The 20469-nt window shown below is 44.0% G+C and overlaps 2 protein-coding genes across 7 annotated transcripts; one reads left to right on the plus strand and one right to left on the minus strand.

Annotated features, from left to right (window-relative positions):
• Positions 1–263: 263 nt before the first annotated feature.
• ecd (ecdysoneless homolog (Drosophila)) lies at positions 264–12472 on the plus strand. 3 transcript variants are annotated; one of them, XM_014204832.3, is made up of 14 exons: positions 264–419; positions 2954–3179; positions 3296–3413; positions 3517–3604; positions 3767–3945; positions 4127–4319; positions 4654–4782; positions 4883–5008; positions 5546–5631; positions 6141–6250; positions 6557–6785; positions 6941–7008; positions 11008–11216; positions 11358–12472. In XM_014204832.3, the coding sequence occupies exons 2-14, from the start codon at positions 2975–2977 to the stop codon at positions 11556–11558; spliced, it is 1941 nt and encodes a 646-aa protein (XP_014060307.3). In that variant the 5' UTR covers positions 264–419; positions 2954–2974; the 3' UTR covers positions 11559–12472. The 3 variants fall into 3 exon arrangements, with proteins under 3 accessions (XP_014060307.3, XP_014060327.3, XP_014060318.3); XM_014204852.3 differs by having other exon boundaries at positions 11361–12472; XM_014204843.3 differs by having other exon boundaries at positions 272–414.
• Positions 12473–13298: 826 nt separating this feature from the next.
• Positions 13299–20159, minus strand: LOC106608780 (uncharacterized). Of its 4 annotated transcripts, XM_014206911.3 has the most exons (5): positions 19887–20159; positions 15666–15797; positions 15291–15501; positions 14164–14461; positions 13299–14030 (listed from the first exon to the last, which is right to left on the minus strand). In XM_014206911.3, the coding sequence occupies exons 2-5, from the start codon at positions 15740–15742 to the stop codon at positions 13627–13629; spliced, it is 990 nt and encodes a 329-aa protein (XP_014062386.1). In that variant the 5' UTR covers positions 15743–15797; positions 19887–20159; the 3' UTR covers positions 13299–13626. The 4 variants fall into 4 exon arrangements, with proteins under 4 accessions (XP_014062386.1, XP_014062406.1, XP_014062396.1 ...); XM_014206931.3 differs by lacking the exon at positions 15666–15797 and having other exon boundaries at positions 15291–15370; positions 19887–20158; XM_014206921.3 differs by lacking the exon at positions 15666–15797 and having other exon boundaries at positions 19887–20156.
• Positions 20160–20469: the final 310 nt, after the last annotated feature.

Consider the following 20469-nt stretch of genomic DNA (forward strand, 5'->3'; position numbering starts at 1 on the left):
TTTCTCGTTAATATAAAAGACTACAAATCCATATGCTCTGTGCGATTTTCCTATCGCGCTCCTAAATTATATCCGTCTCTCACCGGGGAATTTTGGCCACACATAATTATTTTGATATTTTTTTGTAATTACACATTTTATGTACATTTTACAAATGTTCTATTGATTCGTTACACCTTTGGTCAATATTTAAACGTTTAAAGCACATTTTCATAGCAGTAAACAATTATTTCTGAGATAAATCCGTTTCATATAGGAACCATAGTAAAAGTAGTTTTATAGCCGAGATGTATTAATGGTAGGACAAAAATTGTCTTAAAAACAGCATGAGAACGACAGAAGTTCACAACTAATTGTAATTTTATTGGACTCCGTCTTGAAGACCAACGTTACATCAGATACATAATAAACAAGGCAAGGTAATACCTATCACTAACGTAGTTTTATCATGACTAGAATGGTATCGCGTTAGCTAGCTAGCTATCAGTCCAGTTTGCTTACTTTTATTGTCATGACTTCATTTGCAAATATCCTGTAATTTTTAGTTTAGGCCTATACATTGAAGACTTCGAGAGATCAAGATAGCATGTGATCAATTTCAGTTACATAAGCAAACAGTTAACTAGCCTAATTACATTATACCGTGATAGCAAGGTCTCCAGAGGCATGTCCAAACTATAACCCTAGAGTTTACTTTAACAGTTAGCTAGCGAATCATTACATTAATCGGTAAGACGAGCTGAATAGTTTATTTTCCTATAATTCAATTAGCTATCATTCAAATGTCATTGTACATAGTGCAGTCAAAGTATTCATACCACTTGACTTTTTCCACATGTTACGGCTTTATTCTAAAATGGACGAAATTGTTTTCTTAATCTACACACTACCTCATAATGAAAAAGCAACACGTTTTTTCAGTTTTTTTGTTTGGATCAAAAATAAAAATCTGATCACAATTATTCAGACCCTTTACTCAGTACTTTGAAGCACGTTTGGCAGTGATTACATCCTTGAGTTTTCTTGGGAATGACGCTATTCGCTTGGCACACCTGTATACGGGGAGTTTCTCCCATTCTTCACTGAAGATCCTCTCAGGCTCTGTCAGGTTGGATGGGAAGCTTTGCTGCACAGGGGGTTCAAGTCGGTACCGGAGTGCCAAGTCTAGGACAAAAAGGCTTCTCAACAGTTTTTACCCCCAAGCCATAAGACTCCTGAACGGGTAATCAAATGGCTACCTGGACTATTTGCATTGTGTGCCCCCCCCACCCCTCTTTTACGCTGCTGCTACTCTATGGTTATCATATGCGTAGTCACTAACTATACATCCATGTACATACTACCTCAATTGGGCCGACCAACCAGTGCTTCCGCACATTGGTTAACCGGGCTATCTGTATTGTGTCCCACCACCCGCCATCCCCTCTTTTACGCTACTGCTACTCTCTGTTCATCATATGCATAGTCATTTTAACCATATCTCCATGTACATACCGGTTAGTCAGGCTGATTGAGGTAGTGTCTGTATGTACTATATGTAGCCTCGCTACTGTTATTTTTCACTGTCTTTTTACTGTTTTATTTCTTTACTTACCTATTGTTCACATAATACCTTTTTTTTCACACTTGGTTAGAGCCTGTGAGTAAGCATTTCACTAAGGTCTACACCTGTTTTATTCGGTGCACGTGACAAACTTTGATTTGTGCTCTCGCTGGGCCAGGTCTTGAGTGCTCTTTTCATCAAGGATCTTACTTTGCATCTCCACAGTATGAGGCTGCCACAACCATGCTTCACCGTAGGTGGTGCCAGGTCTCCTCTAGACGTGATGGCGTTCAGGCCAAAGAGTTCAATCTTGGTTTCATCAGACCATAAATTCTTGTTTTGTGGTGAGTCTTTTAGGATCCTTTTTGCGAACTCCAAACGGGCTGTCATGTGCCTTTTCCTGATGAGTGGCTTCCGTCTGGCCACTACCATCAGGCCTGATTGGTGGAGTGCTGTAGAGATGGGAGAACCTTCCAGAAGGACAACTACTTCCACAGAGGAACTCTGGAGCTCTGTCAGGTTCTTGGTCACCTCCCTGACCAAGACCCTTTTCCCCCCGATTGCTCAGTTTGGCCCGGCGGCCAGCGCTAGGAAGGGTCTTGGTGGTTCCAAACTACTTTCATTTAAGAATGGATGCCACTGTGTTCTTGGGGACCTTAAATGCTGTAGATATTTTTTGGAACCCTTCCCTAGATCCTGTCTCGGAGCTCTACGGACAATTCCTTCGACCTCATGGGTTGGTTTTTGCTCTGACGTGCAGTGTCAACTGTAGGACCTTATATAGACAGGTGTGTTTGTGTCTTTGCAAATCATGTCCAATCAACTGAATTTACCACAGGTGGACTCCCCGAGTGACACAGTGGTCTAAGGCACTGCGTCACTACAGTCCCTAGTTCGAATACAGGCTGTATCTCATCCGGCTGTGACTGGGAGTCCCATAGGGCGGCGCACAATTTACCCAGCGTCGTCCGGTGTAGGTCATCATTGTAAATAAGAATTTGTTCTTAACTGACTTGCCTAGTTAAATAAAGGTTTATTTTTTTTATTATAAAGTTGTATAAAACATCTCAAGGATGGTCAATGGAAAAAGGATCCACCTAAAGCTCAATTTCGAGTCTCATAGCAAAGGGTCTGAATACTTATGTTAATGTATTTCAGTTTTATTTTTTATACATTTGCAAAAATTCTAAACGTGTTTACTCTTTGTAATTATGGGATATCGTGTGTAGATTGAGGGGAAAAATTTATTTAATACATTTTAGAATAAGGCTAATGTAACAATGTGGAAAAAGTCAAGGGGTCTGATTACTTTCTTAATGCACTCTATGTCACAATGTCCTGACCTACAACAGTCTCTGCTGATATCAAAGTCAAGAAACATCACTTCTCTTGTTATTGCTTATATCATAGGTTCATCAAGCCATCCCCACTATGGACCTACTTAGGAGAACAGCCATACAAGAGGACATGGTCCAGTATGATCTCTTCTTGGTTCAGCCAAACCTCTCAGACACACAGGCTGACGAGCTATGTCTGCAACACCTAGTGGAGGAGATTTTGGCCAAGGTTGCACCTCTCCTTATGCAGTATATCTGGCAACAGCAGCCATTCAACCTCAAGTACCACACTGAGAAAGGTACAGTGCTTGTCCTGATCTGGATACAAATGTTCTTCAAGGTTTTAAGTATTTGTTATATAAATTAATTTCAAGCTTTGACTGATTGAATGGTGATATCTTGATTGTACCTGCAGGGGGAGTTCCTGCACACATTGGAGGTAGCACTGTGTTTGGGGACAGTGTGGAGGATGAGTGGTTTATCGTATACCTCCTCCTCCAAATCACGCAAGCCTTCCCTGAACTTGCTGCCAGGTAGAGTGGAACACAGTCTGCAAAGCCTTGTAATACTTCCAGTTGGTTTCAATTCTTCTTTTGTGTGTTCTTTCCTACTGATATTTACTTTAACTTGATACAGGTTAGAGGACAATGATGGGGAGTTCCTTCTGATTGAAGCAGCAGACCATCTTCCCAAGTGGTTGAATCCAGAGAGCAGTGAAAACAGAGTAAGATGTCTACGTGTGATGATTACAATCTGTTTATCACTCTCTGTACATCGCTTCACATACCTGATTATACCTTTGTTTGTTGTCTCTGTAGGTGCATATCAGGTCTCGCTCACTCCGGTCTCTCACAATCTGTGTTTCTCTCTGATTCTGGTCTGCTAGGTGTTCCTCCACAGAGGTGAGCTGTACATCCTGCCTTGTCCCTCCCGCTCTGGTGATGTTGGACTGCCCAGGGATGCGGTGCCCAGTGTGACCCATGCTCTGGCACTGCTGTCATCCCACACGCAGGCCTGTCTCGCAAGCCCCAAGATCCGCACTGCCCTGGGGAAAAGACTGGAGGGGTGAGTGAAGCAGCAGAGACAACAATATGACTAAGTGATTGTAAGGTATCTGTTTGAGGGTAGATTTGGGCCTTATGATCGCTCAGAAATACATATTTAAGGGTATATAGCTTTGTACGTCTAGCCACACATTCAAGCCTACTGTCATAATGACTGTGAGTCGGTGTATCTGGCTTCACAGATATCCAGAGAAGATCCAGGCAAACCTTCACCATGCTCACTGCTTCCTGCCTGCGGGCATCGCTACAGTGTTGGCACAGAGACCAGACTTGGTTGCCCCGGCAGTGTCAGCTTTCTACCTGAGAGATCCAGTAGATCTCCAGGCCTGTCGGACGTTCCGGACCTTTCCCGCCGACACACGAGTCCTAACCTCAGTACACATAAGTTGCCTTTGACTGGTTGACGGATGTATGCATTTTAGTGTTGTCACGATACCAATATTGTGATGCATAGATTTTCTTTGGCAAAAAAGAACACGACACAGCCTAAACTCTATGGTCCTTTAAAACCTGCTTTTGTAAAATATGATGTGCTATAGCTTGCAAAATATACAAATGTGACTCTGGTTGGAAACATAAGGCTGTTTTTGTTTCTTTTACTTCCTAGTATCGCGATACTGGTATCATTACAACACGACTGCATTGTGTTATGCAGTGTAGTTTTGCTATATTAGTGCTGTATTTAGATGTTGTCTATTTGTATTTCCAGGTGACGTTCACCCGTTGCCTGTACGCCCAAATGCAGCAGCAGCATTTCACCCCCGACCGGAGGAGTGGGTTCACCCTGCCTGCCCGGTCCCATCCCCAGTACCGTGCCCACGAGCTGGGCATGAAACTGGTGAGTTCACCCCCACCCACTAACAATATTGACATTTCTTAGACTTGGGATAATTATTTATTGTGTAGTTCTTAGTTATTCTTGTCTCTGACCTTCCCAGGCCCATGGCTTTGAAATCCTGTGCTCCAAATGCAGACAGCCATCATTGGTGCCTGATGCTCCCATCAGCTGTAACCCCTTGTGGAAAGGATTTCTGAACAGTCTGAAGAAGAATGGTTATTTCAGAGTGAGTCATTACTCTGCCGTTGACAGAAAGGGTGACTGGCTCAAGGCTTGCAGTGTCTACTTTGCTTGCATATATTTGGTGTCGTGTGTGTGTGTGTGTGTGTGTGTGTGTGTGTGTGTGTGTGTGTGTGTGTGTGTGTGTGTGTGTATATGTATATATCTCTTGAGTTATTAAACCGCTGTAATCTTGACAGCATTTTCAATTGCTTCAACTGATCGTTAACCCAGTGAACTGATTACACATGTTCAAGAGTATCGGTTTTCTATTATTGGTTAGCAACAGACAAAAGATTAGCAATCTTGCAAACAAAAGTAAATAATTGTTTAGATTGTGAGACTGCTAATCTCTGTTGCTCGTTAACCAGTAAGAGGGGGGGGGGGGGGGGGGGAACTATTGTACAGACTCCTATATTACTCATAACAATCCTCTATTTCGCGTTTCATTGAGGATAGCAGTGTTGTGCTGTTAGCATTGCAATTGTCAGTGATTCATAGCGTTATACCTTTTGGTGACATATTATTGTGTTGTCTGTGGCAGGGGGAGCTGGAGGGCTCTGCACATTACAGAAAACTGATGACCTCAGCAGAGAACTTCTTTAAGCAGTCAATCACCCCAACACACAGGTGAGTGCTCTCAGCTTGTGTGTGTAGGTACACGTGTGGTATTTTCAATGCCGTGGTTTTAGAAGCCCTCTTAGCCGCAGAGACAAATGTAGCTGTTTTAAAGCTAATTTCCTGCAATTTTTACCATGGGGCAGAGAGAAAAAAAGTGCAGTTTCAAACAAAAATTCTTGCAATTCTACACATTTTGTCATGGGGCTGAGAACTTTCAGTTGTAAAGCTAATTTCCTAACAATTATGTGCATTTTGACATGGCGCAAGCCATCTAAGTGACTCAAACATGACAAAATTACGTTTTGGGAATTTCAGATTCTCCCTGACTGTCTAGTTTTTATTGTTAGTTCTTAAAGAGGATCTTATTGAAAAATATATTGCTCCATTAGCTTTTCTACATACTTTCTATCTGGTTTTAGTCATTTAAGTTTACACTGAAAATTCTTTAGCAGTGCGCCACTGCTAAGTGCATATAGGGGAAACACTGTGTGAATACACTATCCTGTGTGTGTTTGTAGCTCAGGTGGCAGGGCCCCAGCTGAGGAGGTCCTTCAGCTATTACAGAGCTGTGCTCCCTACAACCTGGATGAGCTGAGTAAACAGGAGGCCCATCTACCCCCAGAGGATAGTGAGTACAACACCTCACTTTACTGTAGTACAACAGTCAGTCTTGTACCAGCTCAGGTGCATTGAGTAAAGTTCATGTTATTATATCTCACTCACTGAACTGATATGTTCACACCACAAAGTAGCATGCTGGCTTTCATGTTAGATAAAACCACAGTCATAAGGACTGCTCATTAGGGGAAGGGATCAGCCTGTAGTGAACATACCCATGTAGTAAACTGGACAAAGAAGCTGTTTCCATAAAGATGAGCTCAAGGTTGATGACAACACTGATTTTTCTCTTATCTCTCTCCCCCCCCATCTCCAGGTGAAAGTTGGCTGGATATTTCAGCCCAGGAGCTGGAGCATCTGTTGGAGGAAAGAGAGGGGAGTGGAGTGTGGTTGGGTGGCTCGAAGCCCAGCCTGAGCAAACATACGCAGGGGGGAAGGAGTGAGAAAGGGGAGGAGGAGGGCAGCTACAGCCTAGTGGCTGTGACTCAGGGCATGAAGAACTTCATCAACACCATGTCTTCACACGAGGGGGCCGAACTACCCTGGTGAGACTGAGTGGCTGATTCACTGTCTGTCCACACTGTTCTACTTAGCAGTTAGCTTCCCACGTAAAGGGCTATGCAATAATACTGTATAGAACGTTAATGTACGCTAGCTGACTAACGGGTATTCAGGTATATGTAATTTGCCTTTGTTACAGGTCCCATTCAAATGAGCCGTTCAGGTTTGATCCAGAATCCATGGCTGGTGCACTGGACAGACTAATGGGTATGTAGTTGAATAAGGGCTACTGTTTTATGAAATCCATATGTTACATTAGAACTAGCTTGAAGTGGTGGTCTGCGTTAGAGCCCTGCACGGGTATGAATTTAAAGCCAGAGCTCTCCCATGCCTGCAACATTCATGCCCTACCCAGGACAGATTTATTCTGCCAAATTTAAGGCCCGGCCCGAAATCTGAAATAACTTATTTTGTTTGTAAATCCATTAGCTGCTCCTCGCTGTCTCACTCGCTCCCTGTGCGCAGCCCTCTCTGCTCATGATGCTCTGAGTCTGAGTATCCATAGCAATGGATCAACTTGGGCTGCTCTGCTCAATGAAGAGACATGAGCGAGCAGTTGTGTAATATTCGTCACTCTGAACTTGAGGAACATTATTTTCTGTGAAATCTCCTGTTTTTTTTATTGGACGAGGTTGAAGCACTTCTGAAATTGTTATGGTCTTAGTCAGATGGCCCCGACAGACATGGAAGCTCTGCTTATATCTCCTAAGAAACTTTGCAGTATTGTTGTTTTTGTGTTAATTCTTACATTGCCCAGAACGTTTTTTGTGTTATTAAATACAGCCGGAAATAAGTTTAGGATATCAGAGCGGCGGTCACTTACCAGGAATATGACTTTCCCAAATTGGAGCCTTTTTTTCGTACCCCCAGGGCAATTGAACTTATCCCAAAGGCTGCTCTGAGACACCACTGGCGGAGAAGAGGTATTCGGAGTGGACTTCTAGTCCGACTCTGGAGGGGAGCACACCATCCACCACTTTAGTGTATATTACTCGCTAATGTTCAGTCTCTGGACAAAGTAGACGAGCTCAGGGTGAGGATCTCCTTCCAGAGAGACATCAGGGACTGTAACATACTCGGTTTCACGGACTTGTGACTTACTGTCCCCGTCCATACAGCCAGCTGGGTTCTTGGTACATCGTGCAGACAGGCATAAAGAACTCTCCGGGAAGAAGAAAGGCAGTGGTGTATGTTTCATGATTAATTACTCATGGTGTGATAACATACAGGAACTCAAGTCCTTTTGTTCCCCCAACCTAGAATACCTCCCAATCAAGTGCCGATCGTATTACCTCCCAAGAGAATTCTCTTCTGTTATAGTCACAGCCGAGTATATTCCCCCTCAAGGAACTACACTGGACTTTATGCACACTGGATACCACAAATCCTGAGGCTCCATTTATTGTAGCTGGGGATTTTTAACAAAGCGAATGTGAGGAGAACACTACCGAAGTTCTATCAACACATTGACTGTAGTACTTGTTCTGGGAAAAACACAGGACCAGTGCTACTCCCCCTTTTGAAATGCCTACAAGACCCTCCCCTCCCTTCGACAAATCAGATGACGACTCCATTTTGCTCCTCCCTTCCTATAGGTAGAAACTCCAACAGGAAGTACTTGTGCTAAGGTCTATTCAACGCTGGTCTGACCAATCGGAATCCACGCTTCAAGATTGTTTTGATCACGTGTACTGAGATGTTCCAGGTAGCCTCTTAGAATAACATTGACGTATACGTGGACACGGTGACTGAGTTCATCAGGAAGTGTATAGGGGATATTGTTACCACTGACTATTGAAACCTACTCAAACTGGATAGATGGCAGCATTTGCACAACTGAAAGCTCGAACTACCACATTTAACCATGGCACAATGAAAGGGAATATGGTCGATTACAAAAGTGTAGTTATTCCCTCCATAAGGCAATCAAACAGGCAAAATGTCAGTACAGAGACAAAGTGGAGTTGCAATTCAATGACTGACATGTATGTGGCAGGGTCTATAGACAATCACTGATTACAAAGAGAAAATGAGCCACGTTGCGGACACCGACATCTTGCTCCCGGACAAGCTAAACCCCTTCACCCTCTTTGAGGATAACACAGTGCCACCAACGCGGCCCGCTCCCAAGGACTGTGGGCTCTCTTTCCCCGTGGCTGACGTGAGTAAGACATTTTAGCGTGTTAACCCCCGCAAGGCTGCCGGCCCAGACTGCATCCCTAGCGGCGTCCTCGGCGCATGCGCAGACCAGCTGGCTGGAGTGTTTACGGACATATTCAATCTCTCCCTATCCCAGTCTGCTGTCCCCACTTGCTTCAAGGTGTCCCTCATTGTTCTTTTACACAAGAAAGCAAAGGTAACTGAACTAAATGACTATCACCCTGTAGCACTCACTTCTGTCATCATGAAGTGCTTTGAGAGGCTAGTTAAGGATCATATCCCTTCTACCTTACCTGACACCCTAAACCCACTTCAATTTGCTTACCGCCCCAATAGATCCACAGACGATGCAATCACCATCACATTGCCCTATCCCATCTGGACAAGAGGAATACCTACGTAAGAATGCTGTTCATTGACTATAGCTCAGCCTTCAACACCATAGTACCCTCCAAGCTCATTATTAAGCTCGGGGCCCTGGGTCTGAACCCCGCACTGTGCAACTAGGTCCTGGACTTCCTGACGGGCCGCCCCCAGGTGGTGAGGGTAGGAAACAACACCTACACTTCTCTGATCCTCAACCCACGGGCCCCACAAGGGTGTGTGCTCAGCCCCCTTATGTACTCCTTGTTCACCCATTAACTGCATGGCCATGCACGTCTCCAACTCAATGAAGTTTGCAGACGACACAACAGTAGTAGGCCTGATGACCAGCAATGACGAGGCCGCTTCAATGTCAACAAAACGAAGGAGCTGATCGTGGACTTCAGGAAACTGCAGAGGGAGCAAGCCCCTATCCACATCGTCAGGACTGTAGTGAAGTTGGAAAGTTTTAAGTTCCTCTGTGTACACATCACTGACAATCTGAAATAGTCCACCCACACAGACAGTGTGGTGAAGGCGCAGCAGCTCTTCTTCAACCTCAGAGGCCAAACCAAATTTCTATAGCCTCCTAAGACCCTCAACTTTTACAGATGCACAGTTGAGTGACTCCTGAGTGGCGCAGTAGTCTAAGGCACTGCATCAGTGCTTGAGGCGTCACTACAGATCCGGGTACGATCCCGGGCTTTGTCGCAGCCGGCCGCAACCAGGAGACCCATGAGGCGGTGCACAATTGGCCCAACATCATCCGGGTTAGGGAAGGGTTTGTCCTTGTCCCATCGCGCTCGATCCTGGGCTGTATTACCGCCTGGTATGGCAACTGCACTACCCGCAATCGTGTTGTCTACCAAACGCATCACCGGGGGCACATTTCCTGCCCTCCAGGCCACGTTCAGCACCCGATGTCACAGGAAGGCCAAAAAGATCAAGGACATCAACCACCTCGCTATCATTCAGAAGGCGAGCTCAGTACAGTTAAGTTTATTTTATTTAACTTTAACTAGGTAAGTCAGTTAAGAACAAATTCTTATTTACAATGACGGCCTAGGAACTGTGGGATAACTGCCTTGTTCAGGGGCAGAACAACAGATTTATACCTTGTCAGCTCGGGGATTCGATCCAGCAACCTTTCGGTTAGTGGCTCTGACCACTAGGCTACCTGCTGCCCCAAGCTGAGACTGAGAGACAGCTTCTATCTCAAGGCCTTCAAACTGTTAAATTGCTGTCACTTGCCGCTACTCAACCCTGCACTTTAGAGGCTGCTGCCCTTTATACAAAACATGGAATCACTGTCCACTTTAATAATGTTTACGTACTGCTTTACTCATGTGTATATACTGTATTTTAGTCAATGCCACTCTGATATTGCTCGTCTTAATATTTGTTTGTTAATTCCATTATTTTATATTTGTGTGAATTGTTAGATACTACTGCACTGTTGGAGCTAGGAACAGAAGCATTTCGCTACATCCGCAGTAACGGCTAAATATGTGGTGACCAATAACATTTTATTTGATATGCTTTTACTGTACAGCAGAGTATACCTGAGCCCTGCCCTTACCTAGTTATTGATTTAAAAAAGACAGGCCCGGCCCTAACCCGATGTATAATGTCGGGGCCTGTCTAGTCCGAACTTTTCAACAATGTGCTATGTAAATATTTCAGGGGCTAAGGACGAGGAGTTGGACTCAGACGACCTAGATGATGATGATGATGACGATGATGATGATGATGATGATGATGATGATGGAGTGAAGGGTCCTACTGGACCGCTAGGAGTAGGGCCAGAAGCTTTGGAAGGTCTTAAGAAGTACATGGATGAGATGGACCATGAGCTTATGGGCACGAACATCGGACAGAGCTTCAACCAGCAGGCAAGTCTGACTTGTGGTGGATATTTATTACCTCTTGTTGCAGTGTGCAAATTCTGAAAAGAGTTATTTGGAGAGAGGCTGCATAAGTTGAATTAGTTGCATAGAAATATGTTAAATAACGATTTTATTCTATGGTTCAAGCAGGACACCAGTAAAGCAGGCCCCGGCAAGGAGGATCTGCTGGGTGAGGATGATGAAGAGATTCAGCCCCTGAACATAGACCTTAACCTGGTCACTAACCTCCTGGAGTCTCTGAGCTCCCAGGCTGGGCTGGCCGGGCCTGCCTCTAACCTGCTGCAGAGTCTTGGCATCCACCTGCCCCCCAATACTGACCGTTCATGAACACCTGCCCTCCCCCATCACTGACCGCTCATGAGCACCTGCCCCCCAACACTGACTTTTCATTATGACCTAGCGTCCATATCTTACTGTCTGCACAGGACTTTAAACTCTTGGCTCAGAGTACACTGGGCCAGAATCAATATTGATCATCAGGATAGGGTTTGACAACTGGATCATGTTTGCATTCAGAATGGCAGGATCTAAAAGTTAACTGTAACCCTAAAACTTTGTGATTCTAACACGGAGACACTTGTATCCCTGTTGGATATATTAATCTGATTCTGACTGTCTTAAATGTGTTATTTTTTTTTTCTTTACAGCACTTAGAATGCATGAAATAGTCAAATAATAAAGCCATTACTTTTTGGGGACAAAATGTGTAACCATTTTCTAAATTAAGTTAAATGTGGTTTCAAGGCAGTGAAAATAACTTTTCTTCACTTACCCTGTGCCTTGATTGTTATTAAATATTAACCAAAGCCCAGCCAATTTCAATAATACATGTTCAGATAAATGCGTTGACTTGCTCACTGACCAGGTTTCCATCTAACCTTTTCATCTCAGTAAAGTACTGTACATGTCAGGACCGGCCTGATGGGAAACAGCAAATTTGTCAGTAAACATTCCAAATGTCAACAAAATATTCTAGACAAGGTGAGATTTGTCAGTAACATTAATTATGCAGGAAATGGTGGTGGAAACACCTTCATGCACAAATATTGATTTAATAACGTAAACCTGGAGTCATGCGAAGATATGTTGTGTGGTCGTCCCACTACGACTTGGGGAAAGTTTACAGATTAAATATGTTATGAACTTCACAGGGTGGTGAGTTTGCTGCGCCTTTCCAATAGATATTTTATTTGACAAAAATGATCTCGCTCTTATCCATAATAAACCACCCCCCCACTGTATATGTGAGCTGTTGGCTAGTGTTTATTATATAACTAACTGTTGCTATTTAACGCAACAACAATGGGTAGAGTAGAAAATGCACATTGAACTGATTTTTATTCGGTAGATTTACAACTTTTCTAAGTCCTATCAACTGTTTTCAGCCAATGTATTGTATGTCTGTGGATTGACTGTTTGAATTGAATATTGGCAGTTGGAAAAATGCATGGAGTCATTCCTCTAAATTTGGATGGCTAACAAACATACAAATTCTTCAAATGCATTATTTTACACTATCTTATCATAGCACTGGCAAACCATGGTTGACCAACTCCCAGACCAAAATGGCTGACCTTTAGCTTATAAGGTTCAAGACTATTCTCGTATTGTAATTTGATGGTCATCATGCCCTGCTTTTTATCCTTTGTAGCTCAGTTGGTGGTGCATGGTGCTTGTAACGCAAGGGTAGTGGGTTCGATTCCCGGGACCGTACATATGTAAAACCTATACACGCGTGACTAAGTTGCGTCGGATAAAAGGGTCTGCTAAATGGCATATGTATCACAGCCTGGTACGGCAACTGCGCCACGCTCTACAGAGGGTGGTGTGGTCTGCACAACGCATCACCGGGGGCAAACTACCTGCGCTCCATGACACCTATTGCACCTGATGTCAAAGGAAGGCAAAAAAGATATGACAATAACCACTCGAGCCACTGCCTTTTCACACCACTACCATCCAGAAGGCAGGGTCAGTACAGGTGCATCAAAGCTGGGACCGAGAGACTGAAGAACAGCTTCTCTCTCAATGCCATCAGACTGCTAAAAAGTAATTACTAACTCAGGCTGCTGCCTACATGGAGACCCAATCACTGGCCACTTTAATAATGTTTACATATCTTACATTACTCATATGTATATACTGTATGTTATACCATCTATTGCAGCTCGGCCATCGCTCATCCATATATTTATATGTACATATTCTCATTCACCCCTTTTAGATATGTGTGTATTAGGTGTTGGAGAATTGTTAGATATTACTTCGCTGTTGGAACCAGAAGCACAAGCATTTACACTCGCATTAACATCTGCTAACCATGTGTATGTGACGGAGGCAACTGACTTCTGACTAGTCTCTAGGGTCAACTTCATCCTCCTACATGTTGGATCATCTACAACAGGCTGTACAACGGTCTTGTTAATCTGTGTGCCGTGTGGAGTAGCGCTGCAGCCAGCGGTGAGTAGGTCAGAGCAGCCATGTCCACCAAGAGGTGCTGTAGAGCTCCCAGCAGCAGTATTGCCAGCAGGTAGCCCATGAAGAGCAGGCTGTGCCAGCTACCCTCGCCCAGTGCCCGGGGGCCCTCTGGGTGCAGCAGGCACAGGAAGCCAAGCACCAGGCTCTGGTTCACCATCAGGGTGAAGTACAGGTCAAAAGGCGAGGTGTGGGAGCTGCTGTGGCGCTGGCGCTCGGTCTCAGCCACCTTGGCCAGCCAGGTCAAAGAGAGGCTATGGAGAAGGAGGGCCAGCGGGGCGTAGAGACACTCCAGAACCTCCACTGACGGGAGACCCTGAGACGCTGCAGGGAGAAGGGGTAAGTTAGTGTACTGACACAACTGATGATTGACACGCCAACACATTCAATTTTATGAGACTATTAAGATTTCCCCCTTTGACTTTCCCCTCAAGCTAAACACTGTAAATGCATTTACCTGTGATAGTGACGGAGGTCAAAGTGATGACCGTGATAAGGCTCGTTAGGTGGACTGATGGTGGTACTGCCAGCCGCAGGCCGTGACTCCAGCCCACACAGAGCAGGGGCAGCAGGCGCATGGTGAGGGCATACATGCCAGAGTGGGCACTGGCCTCTGCCCACACACCCAACACAGCTTGGGCACTGCCACAAATAGAAGGCACCAGCAGGCGTTCACCCAGAGACAAAGAGTAGGGCTTCAGTGGTGCTAGGCCCATGGCATGGAGGAGCAGCAAGTATAGCAGAGTCACCAGCACCTGGGAAAGACATGCCATAAACACAGGCAAACATTAGCCATCATTAGCCATTTTAAAGAGCAACTGCCCCTAAAAACCAACTTCTCCTTTTGAAAATTGCCTATTTGGCATCGATAAGTCAAACATTTATTCTAGTGTCAAAATTGACTATGAATTGTAAATAAGTGGTCATAGTCTGTGTCATCCAAAATTGAGATTTGCGAGATGATAGTATGTCACATAATGAGGGTTCCGTAACAGTTTTCCTTGGGTTGGGTTTATTTCAGTCAAGCCCACATACCCACAGCCGGCAGCACCCAAGCAATCATCAATTGGGAACACAGCTGCATGCGACCAGATTGACAATGGGCATTACAATTTGGTTTGACATTTGATATCCCTATGTGGCTAGTTAGGGACCATCCGTAAATTACACAATGTACATGGAACAATATCTTAAAATGTCAATAGCTCCCAATTTCATATACTTAATCTCGAACCAACTATAGATTGTAGAAATTCCTTTACAAATATTGAAAGCATTTAATGAGACAACAAAGGTCTGCAACATGAAAACATTTTCCCATTTATATTGTGTAATTTATTGACGGTCCCTAACTAGCCCTGTAGATAGGCTATCCAAAGTCAAACCAGCTTTGCTACAGTCGCACACAAGCCGGCTGAAGATAATTTTACAATAATTCTGGTCATTATTATTTCTAAAAGTTACCACTTAGCAAAGGCCTAATGATGATAAGAAACATTGATGGCTCATGCAAAATCCAAACACCACAACTCAAAACCTGACACAGATTACTCTTATAGTAACCCTAAGCCAATCGTGCCCTACCTGGACAAATGTGATTGGTACAGCAAACGGGTAGTGGTACTGGGGAATGAAGATATCAGCAACAAAGCTGCGGAGCCGATCTGCCAGGGCATACAACACCATGACCAATAGCATTGCACTAAAGCTGAGTAATGGCACCAGAGGCTTCCATACATCAGGCAAAAACCTCCTCAGTGTACAAGCACTCCTCTTCCATCTCATCCACCAAGGACTGTTTAGGGAACACAATGGTACAGAGAGTAATACAGAAGGAGTGTACTTCAGGAGACTATTGATAGAAACATTTAAACAAATTGGAATACACTGCAATGAACTGCATATATCTCGTGTCTGCAATTAAGTACTATTAAACTATTATAGAAAACCGGTGACTACCATTCTGTCAGGAGACAGACCCTGGTAGTAGGGTAGGTATCCCTGGGGTCCATCCTCATATTCCAACTGCCTCTCATCAACCCCTCTACTGCAGCAGGTAATGGAGGTAGAGAGCCATCGTTCCTCCACTCCCTAAAAAATGGGCGCTAACCAATCACTTCCATGGCATAAATCACATTAACATCTTTATTTCTTCATTAATTTACTTCACCATTACCGTGGGCGTTCTGTCTTTGTAACTGCCAAAATACTATGACAAAACAATACATTAAGAGTTTCATTCCAAAGCGCCATATATACATTTTCTGAAATGTTGGTAAATTAGCTTTTATTGTTTTAAAGAAATTCTGAAAGAGTTTGGTGTTTTATTTTCACTATCTAATGACATGGGGTTGTTATATTAGAGACAAATTATTTTGTTATATCTGCCTCACTATCAGATAAATAAGTAGTACTGCTAGGGTTTACACTGTCAAATGTACCATAACTACATTTTTAATAAAGAACTGCACAAATGATACATTTGTGACAAATATCTAAAAAAATTATAATTCAATACAGTAATATGAGATCTGTATGTAAAACAATTACCTTGACATTTTAGTAATTTACAACAGGGTTTCCCAAACTCTTCAAGTGGACTATACCCTATATTTACTCAGACAATACTCCATAAGAAAAATGTATGTTGTTTCCTAGACATTTCATATCCACCGTTCTATCTGTGATCTATAATATAGGGTGGAAAGATTGGTTTGTTTTTACAAAAGTGCTCTTAGTAACTATATCAGATTGAAAAAGTAATTATGTAAATAAGCCATTTATATTGTACTTATTAAACTGAACTTACTGAATGGACGATGATACTGTACATAGCAAGTCAAATCAAAGTTTATTTGTCACGTGCGCCGAATACAACAGGTGAAATGCTTACTTACAGGCTCTAACCAATTGTGCGAAAAAAAAGGTGTGTGTGTAGGTAAGTAAAGAAATAAAACAACAGTAAAAAGACATTTGAAAATAAGAGTAGCAAGGCTATATACAGACACCGGTTAGTCAGGCTTATTGAGGTAGTATGTACATGTGGGTATGGTTAAAGTGACTATGCATATATGATGAACAGAGAGTAGCAGTAGCGTAAAAAGAGGGGTTGGCGGGTGGTGGGACACAATGCAGATAGCCCAGTGCTCCCTGGTTGTCCCGACCAACCAGGGAGCACTGGTTGGTCGGGACAATTGAGGTAGTATGTACATGAATGTATAGTTAAAGTGACTATGCATATAAGATAAACAGAGGTCCTGGATGGCAGGCAGCTTAGCCCCAGTGATGTACTGGGCCGTACGCACTACCCTCTGAAGTGCCTTGCGGTCGGAGGCCGAGCAATTACCGTACCAGGCAGTGATGCAACCAGTCAGGATGCTCTCGATGTTGCAGCTGTAGAACCTTTTGAGGATCTCAGGACCCATGCCAAATCTTTTTAATTTCCTGAGGGGGAATAGGCTTTGTCGTGCCCTCTTCACGACTGTCTTGGTGTGTTTGGACCATTCTTATTTGTTGTTGATGTGGACACCAAGGAATTTGAAGCTCTCAACCTGCTCCACTACAGCCCCGTCGATGAGAATGGGGACGTGCTCGGTGCTCCTTTTCCTGTAGTCCACAATCATCTCCTTAGTCTTGGTTACATTGAGGGATAGCTTGTTATTCTGGCACCACCCGGCCAGGTCTCTGACCTCCTCCCTATAGGCTGTCTCGTTGTTGTCGGTGATCAGGCCTACCACTGTTGTGTCGTCAGCAAACTTAATGATGTTGTTGGAGTCGTGCCTGGCCATGCAGTCGTGGGTGAACAGGGAGTACAGGAGGGGACTGAGCACGCACCCCTGGGGAGCTCCAGTGTTGAGGATCAGCATGGCAGATGTGTTGCTACCTACCCTCACCACCTGGTGGCGGCCCGTCAGGAAGTCCAGGATCCAGTTGCAGAGGGAGGTGTTTAGTTCCAGGTTCCTTAGCTTAGTGACTTTGAGGGTACTATGGTGTTGAACGCTGAGCTGTAGTCAATGAATAGCATTTTCACATAGGTGTTCCTTTTGTCCAGGTGGGAAAGGGCAGTGTGGAGTGCAATAGAGATTGCATCATCTGTGGATCTGTTTGGGCGGTATGCAAATTGGACTGGGTCTAGGGTTTCTGGGATAATGGTGTTGATGTGAGCCATTACCAGCCTTTCAAAGCACTTCATGGCTATGGACGTGAGTGCTACGGGTCTGTAGTCATTTAGGCAGGATGCCTTTGTGTTCTTGGGCACAGGGACTATGGTGGTCTGTTTGAAGCATGTTGGTATTATAGACTCAATCAGGGACATGTTGAAAATGTCAGTGAAGACACCTGCCAGTTGGTCAGCACATGCCTGGAGCACACGTCCTGGTAATCCATCTGGCCCCACAGCCTTGAGAATGTTGACCTGTTTAAAGGTCTTACTAACATCGGCTACGGAGAGCGTGATCATACAGTTGTCCGGAACAGCTGATGCTCTCATGCATGCCTCAGAGTTGCTTGCCTCGAAGCGAGCATAGAAGTGATTTAGCTCGTCTGGTAGGCTCGTGTCACTGGGCAGCTCACGGCTGTGCTTCCCTTTGTAGTCTGTAATAGTTTGCAAGCCCTGCCACATCCAATGACCGTCAGAGCCGGTGTAGTATGATTCAATCTTAGCCCTGTATTGACGCTTTGCCTGTTTGATGGTTCGTCGCAGGGCATAGCGGGATTTCTTGTAAGCTTCTGAGTTAGAATCCCGCACCTTGAAAGCGGCAGCTCTACCCTTTAGCTCAGCTCGAATGTTGCCTGTAATCCATGGCTTCTGGTTGGGGTATGTACGTACAGTCACTGTGGGGACGACGTCCTCGATGCACTTATTGATAAAGCCAGTGACTGATGTGATGTATTCCTCAATATCATCGGAAGAATCCCGGAACATGTTCCAGTCTGTGATAGCAAAACAGTCCTGTAGATTAGCATCTGCTTCATGTGACCATTTTTTTATAGACCGAGTCACTGGTGCTTCCTGCTTTAATTTTGGCTTGTAAGCAGGAATCAGGAGGATAGAGTTGTGGTCGGATTTACCAAATGGAGGGCGAGGGAGAGCATTGTACGCGTCTCTGTGTGTGGAGTACAGGTGATCTAGAATTGTTTTCCCTGTGGTTGCACATTTAACATGTTGATAGAGATTTGGTAGAACTTATTTAAGTTTCTCTGCATTAAAGTCTCCGGCCACTAGGAGCGCCGCCTCTGGGTGAGTGGTTTTCCGTTTGCTTATTTCCTTATACAGCTGGCTGAGTGCGGTCTTAGTACCGGCATCTGTCTGTGATGGTAAATAAACAGCCACGAAAAGTATAGCTGAGAACTCTCTAGGCAAGTAGTGTGGCCTGCAATTTATCACAATATACTCTACTTCAGGCGAGCAAAATCTAGAGACTCCGTGCACCAGATGTTATTTACAAATATGCACAGACCGCCCCCCCTCGTTTTACCGGAGTGTGCTGTTCTATCCTGCCGGTGCAGCTTGTATCCCGCTAGCTGAATATCTATGTCGTCATTCAGCCACAATTCCGTGAAACATAGGATATTACAGTTTTTGATGTCCCGTTGGTAGGATATTCGTGATCGTACCTCGTCTAGTTTATTGTCCAATGATTGCACGTTGGCGAGTAATATTGACAAAACGGCAGCTTTCCTAGTTGCCTTCGTCGGGTCCGGCCGAGGCATCCCGCTCTTCTTCCTCTGCATCGCTTCCTTTTGCGAAAAATTGGGATGTCTGCCCTGTGGGGTGTTTGGAGAATATCGTGTGAGTCCTGCTTGCTGTTGTTGCTGTTGTAAAAATCTTTGTCTAATCCGAGGTGAGTGACCGCTGTCCTGATATCTAGAAGCTATTTTCTGCCGTAAAATACGGTTGCAGAAACATTATGTACAAAATAATTTACAAATATCGCGAAAAACCCCCACAAAATAGCACAATTGGTTAGGAGACCTTAAAACGGCGGCCCTCTCCTCCGGCGCAATTATCTTCTGTAACCACTCACACACAAGAATCATGAACATGCAGGTGACATAAGCACCATATAAAACACAAATAGACCAATACCAAGGATAATGTTTTCAAAGAAACAGAAAATTTAAAATGGTTACACTGAAGAAAATGTACATAGTTTTAACATTTAAAACTGATGGACTTACCACTGAGTTTGAATTGTTCCATTATGGTGTTTTTACATTAGGTGTTTATTTGATATTCCACAATCTCCTCCACTGTCCCTCGTCTCCTTCTCCTCTCCAACCAATATCCACAGATGAAACAGGTTGATGTGGTTATATTGACCACAGATGAATGTTCCTTATAAAACAGGTTAAAAAAAGTTCCCTTGCTTTGTTCTCCGTATGGCAGTTGTGGATTGTCTGATGGCCAATGACCTGAGCGGAATGCATTTTCCATGAGAACCTTCACGAACACTAAGCACACAGTTATTGACATCTAGATGGACTTTAACCTCACCTGTTAGATTATAAACTCAGCAAAAAAAGAAATGTCCTCTCACTGTCAACTGTGTTTATTTTCAGCAAACTTAACATATGTAAATATTTGTATGACCATAAGATTCAACAACTGAGACAGAATCTGAACAAGTTCCACAGACATGTGACTAACCAAAATGGAATAATGTGTCCCTGAACAAAGGGGGGTCAAAATCAAAAGTAACAGTCAGTATCTAGTGTGGCCACCAGCTGCATTAAGTTCTGCAGTGCATCTCCTCCTCATGGA

Source organism: Salmo salar, chromosome 01 (assembly GCF_965601325.2).
Source record: "Salmo salar chromosome 01, fSalSal1, whole genome shotgun sequence".
NCBI classification, from domain to species: domain Eukaryota; kingdom Metazoa; phylum Chordata; class Actinopteri; order Salmoniformes; family Salmonidae; genus Salmo; species Salmo salar.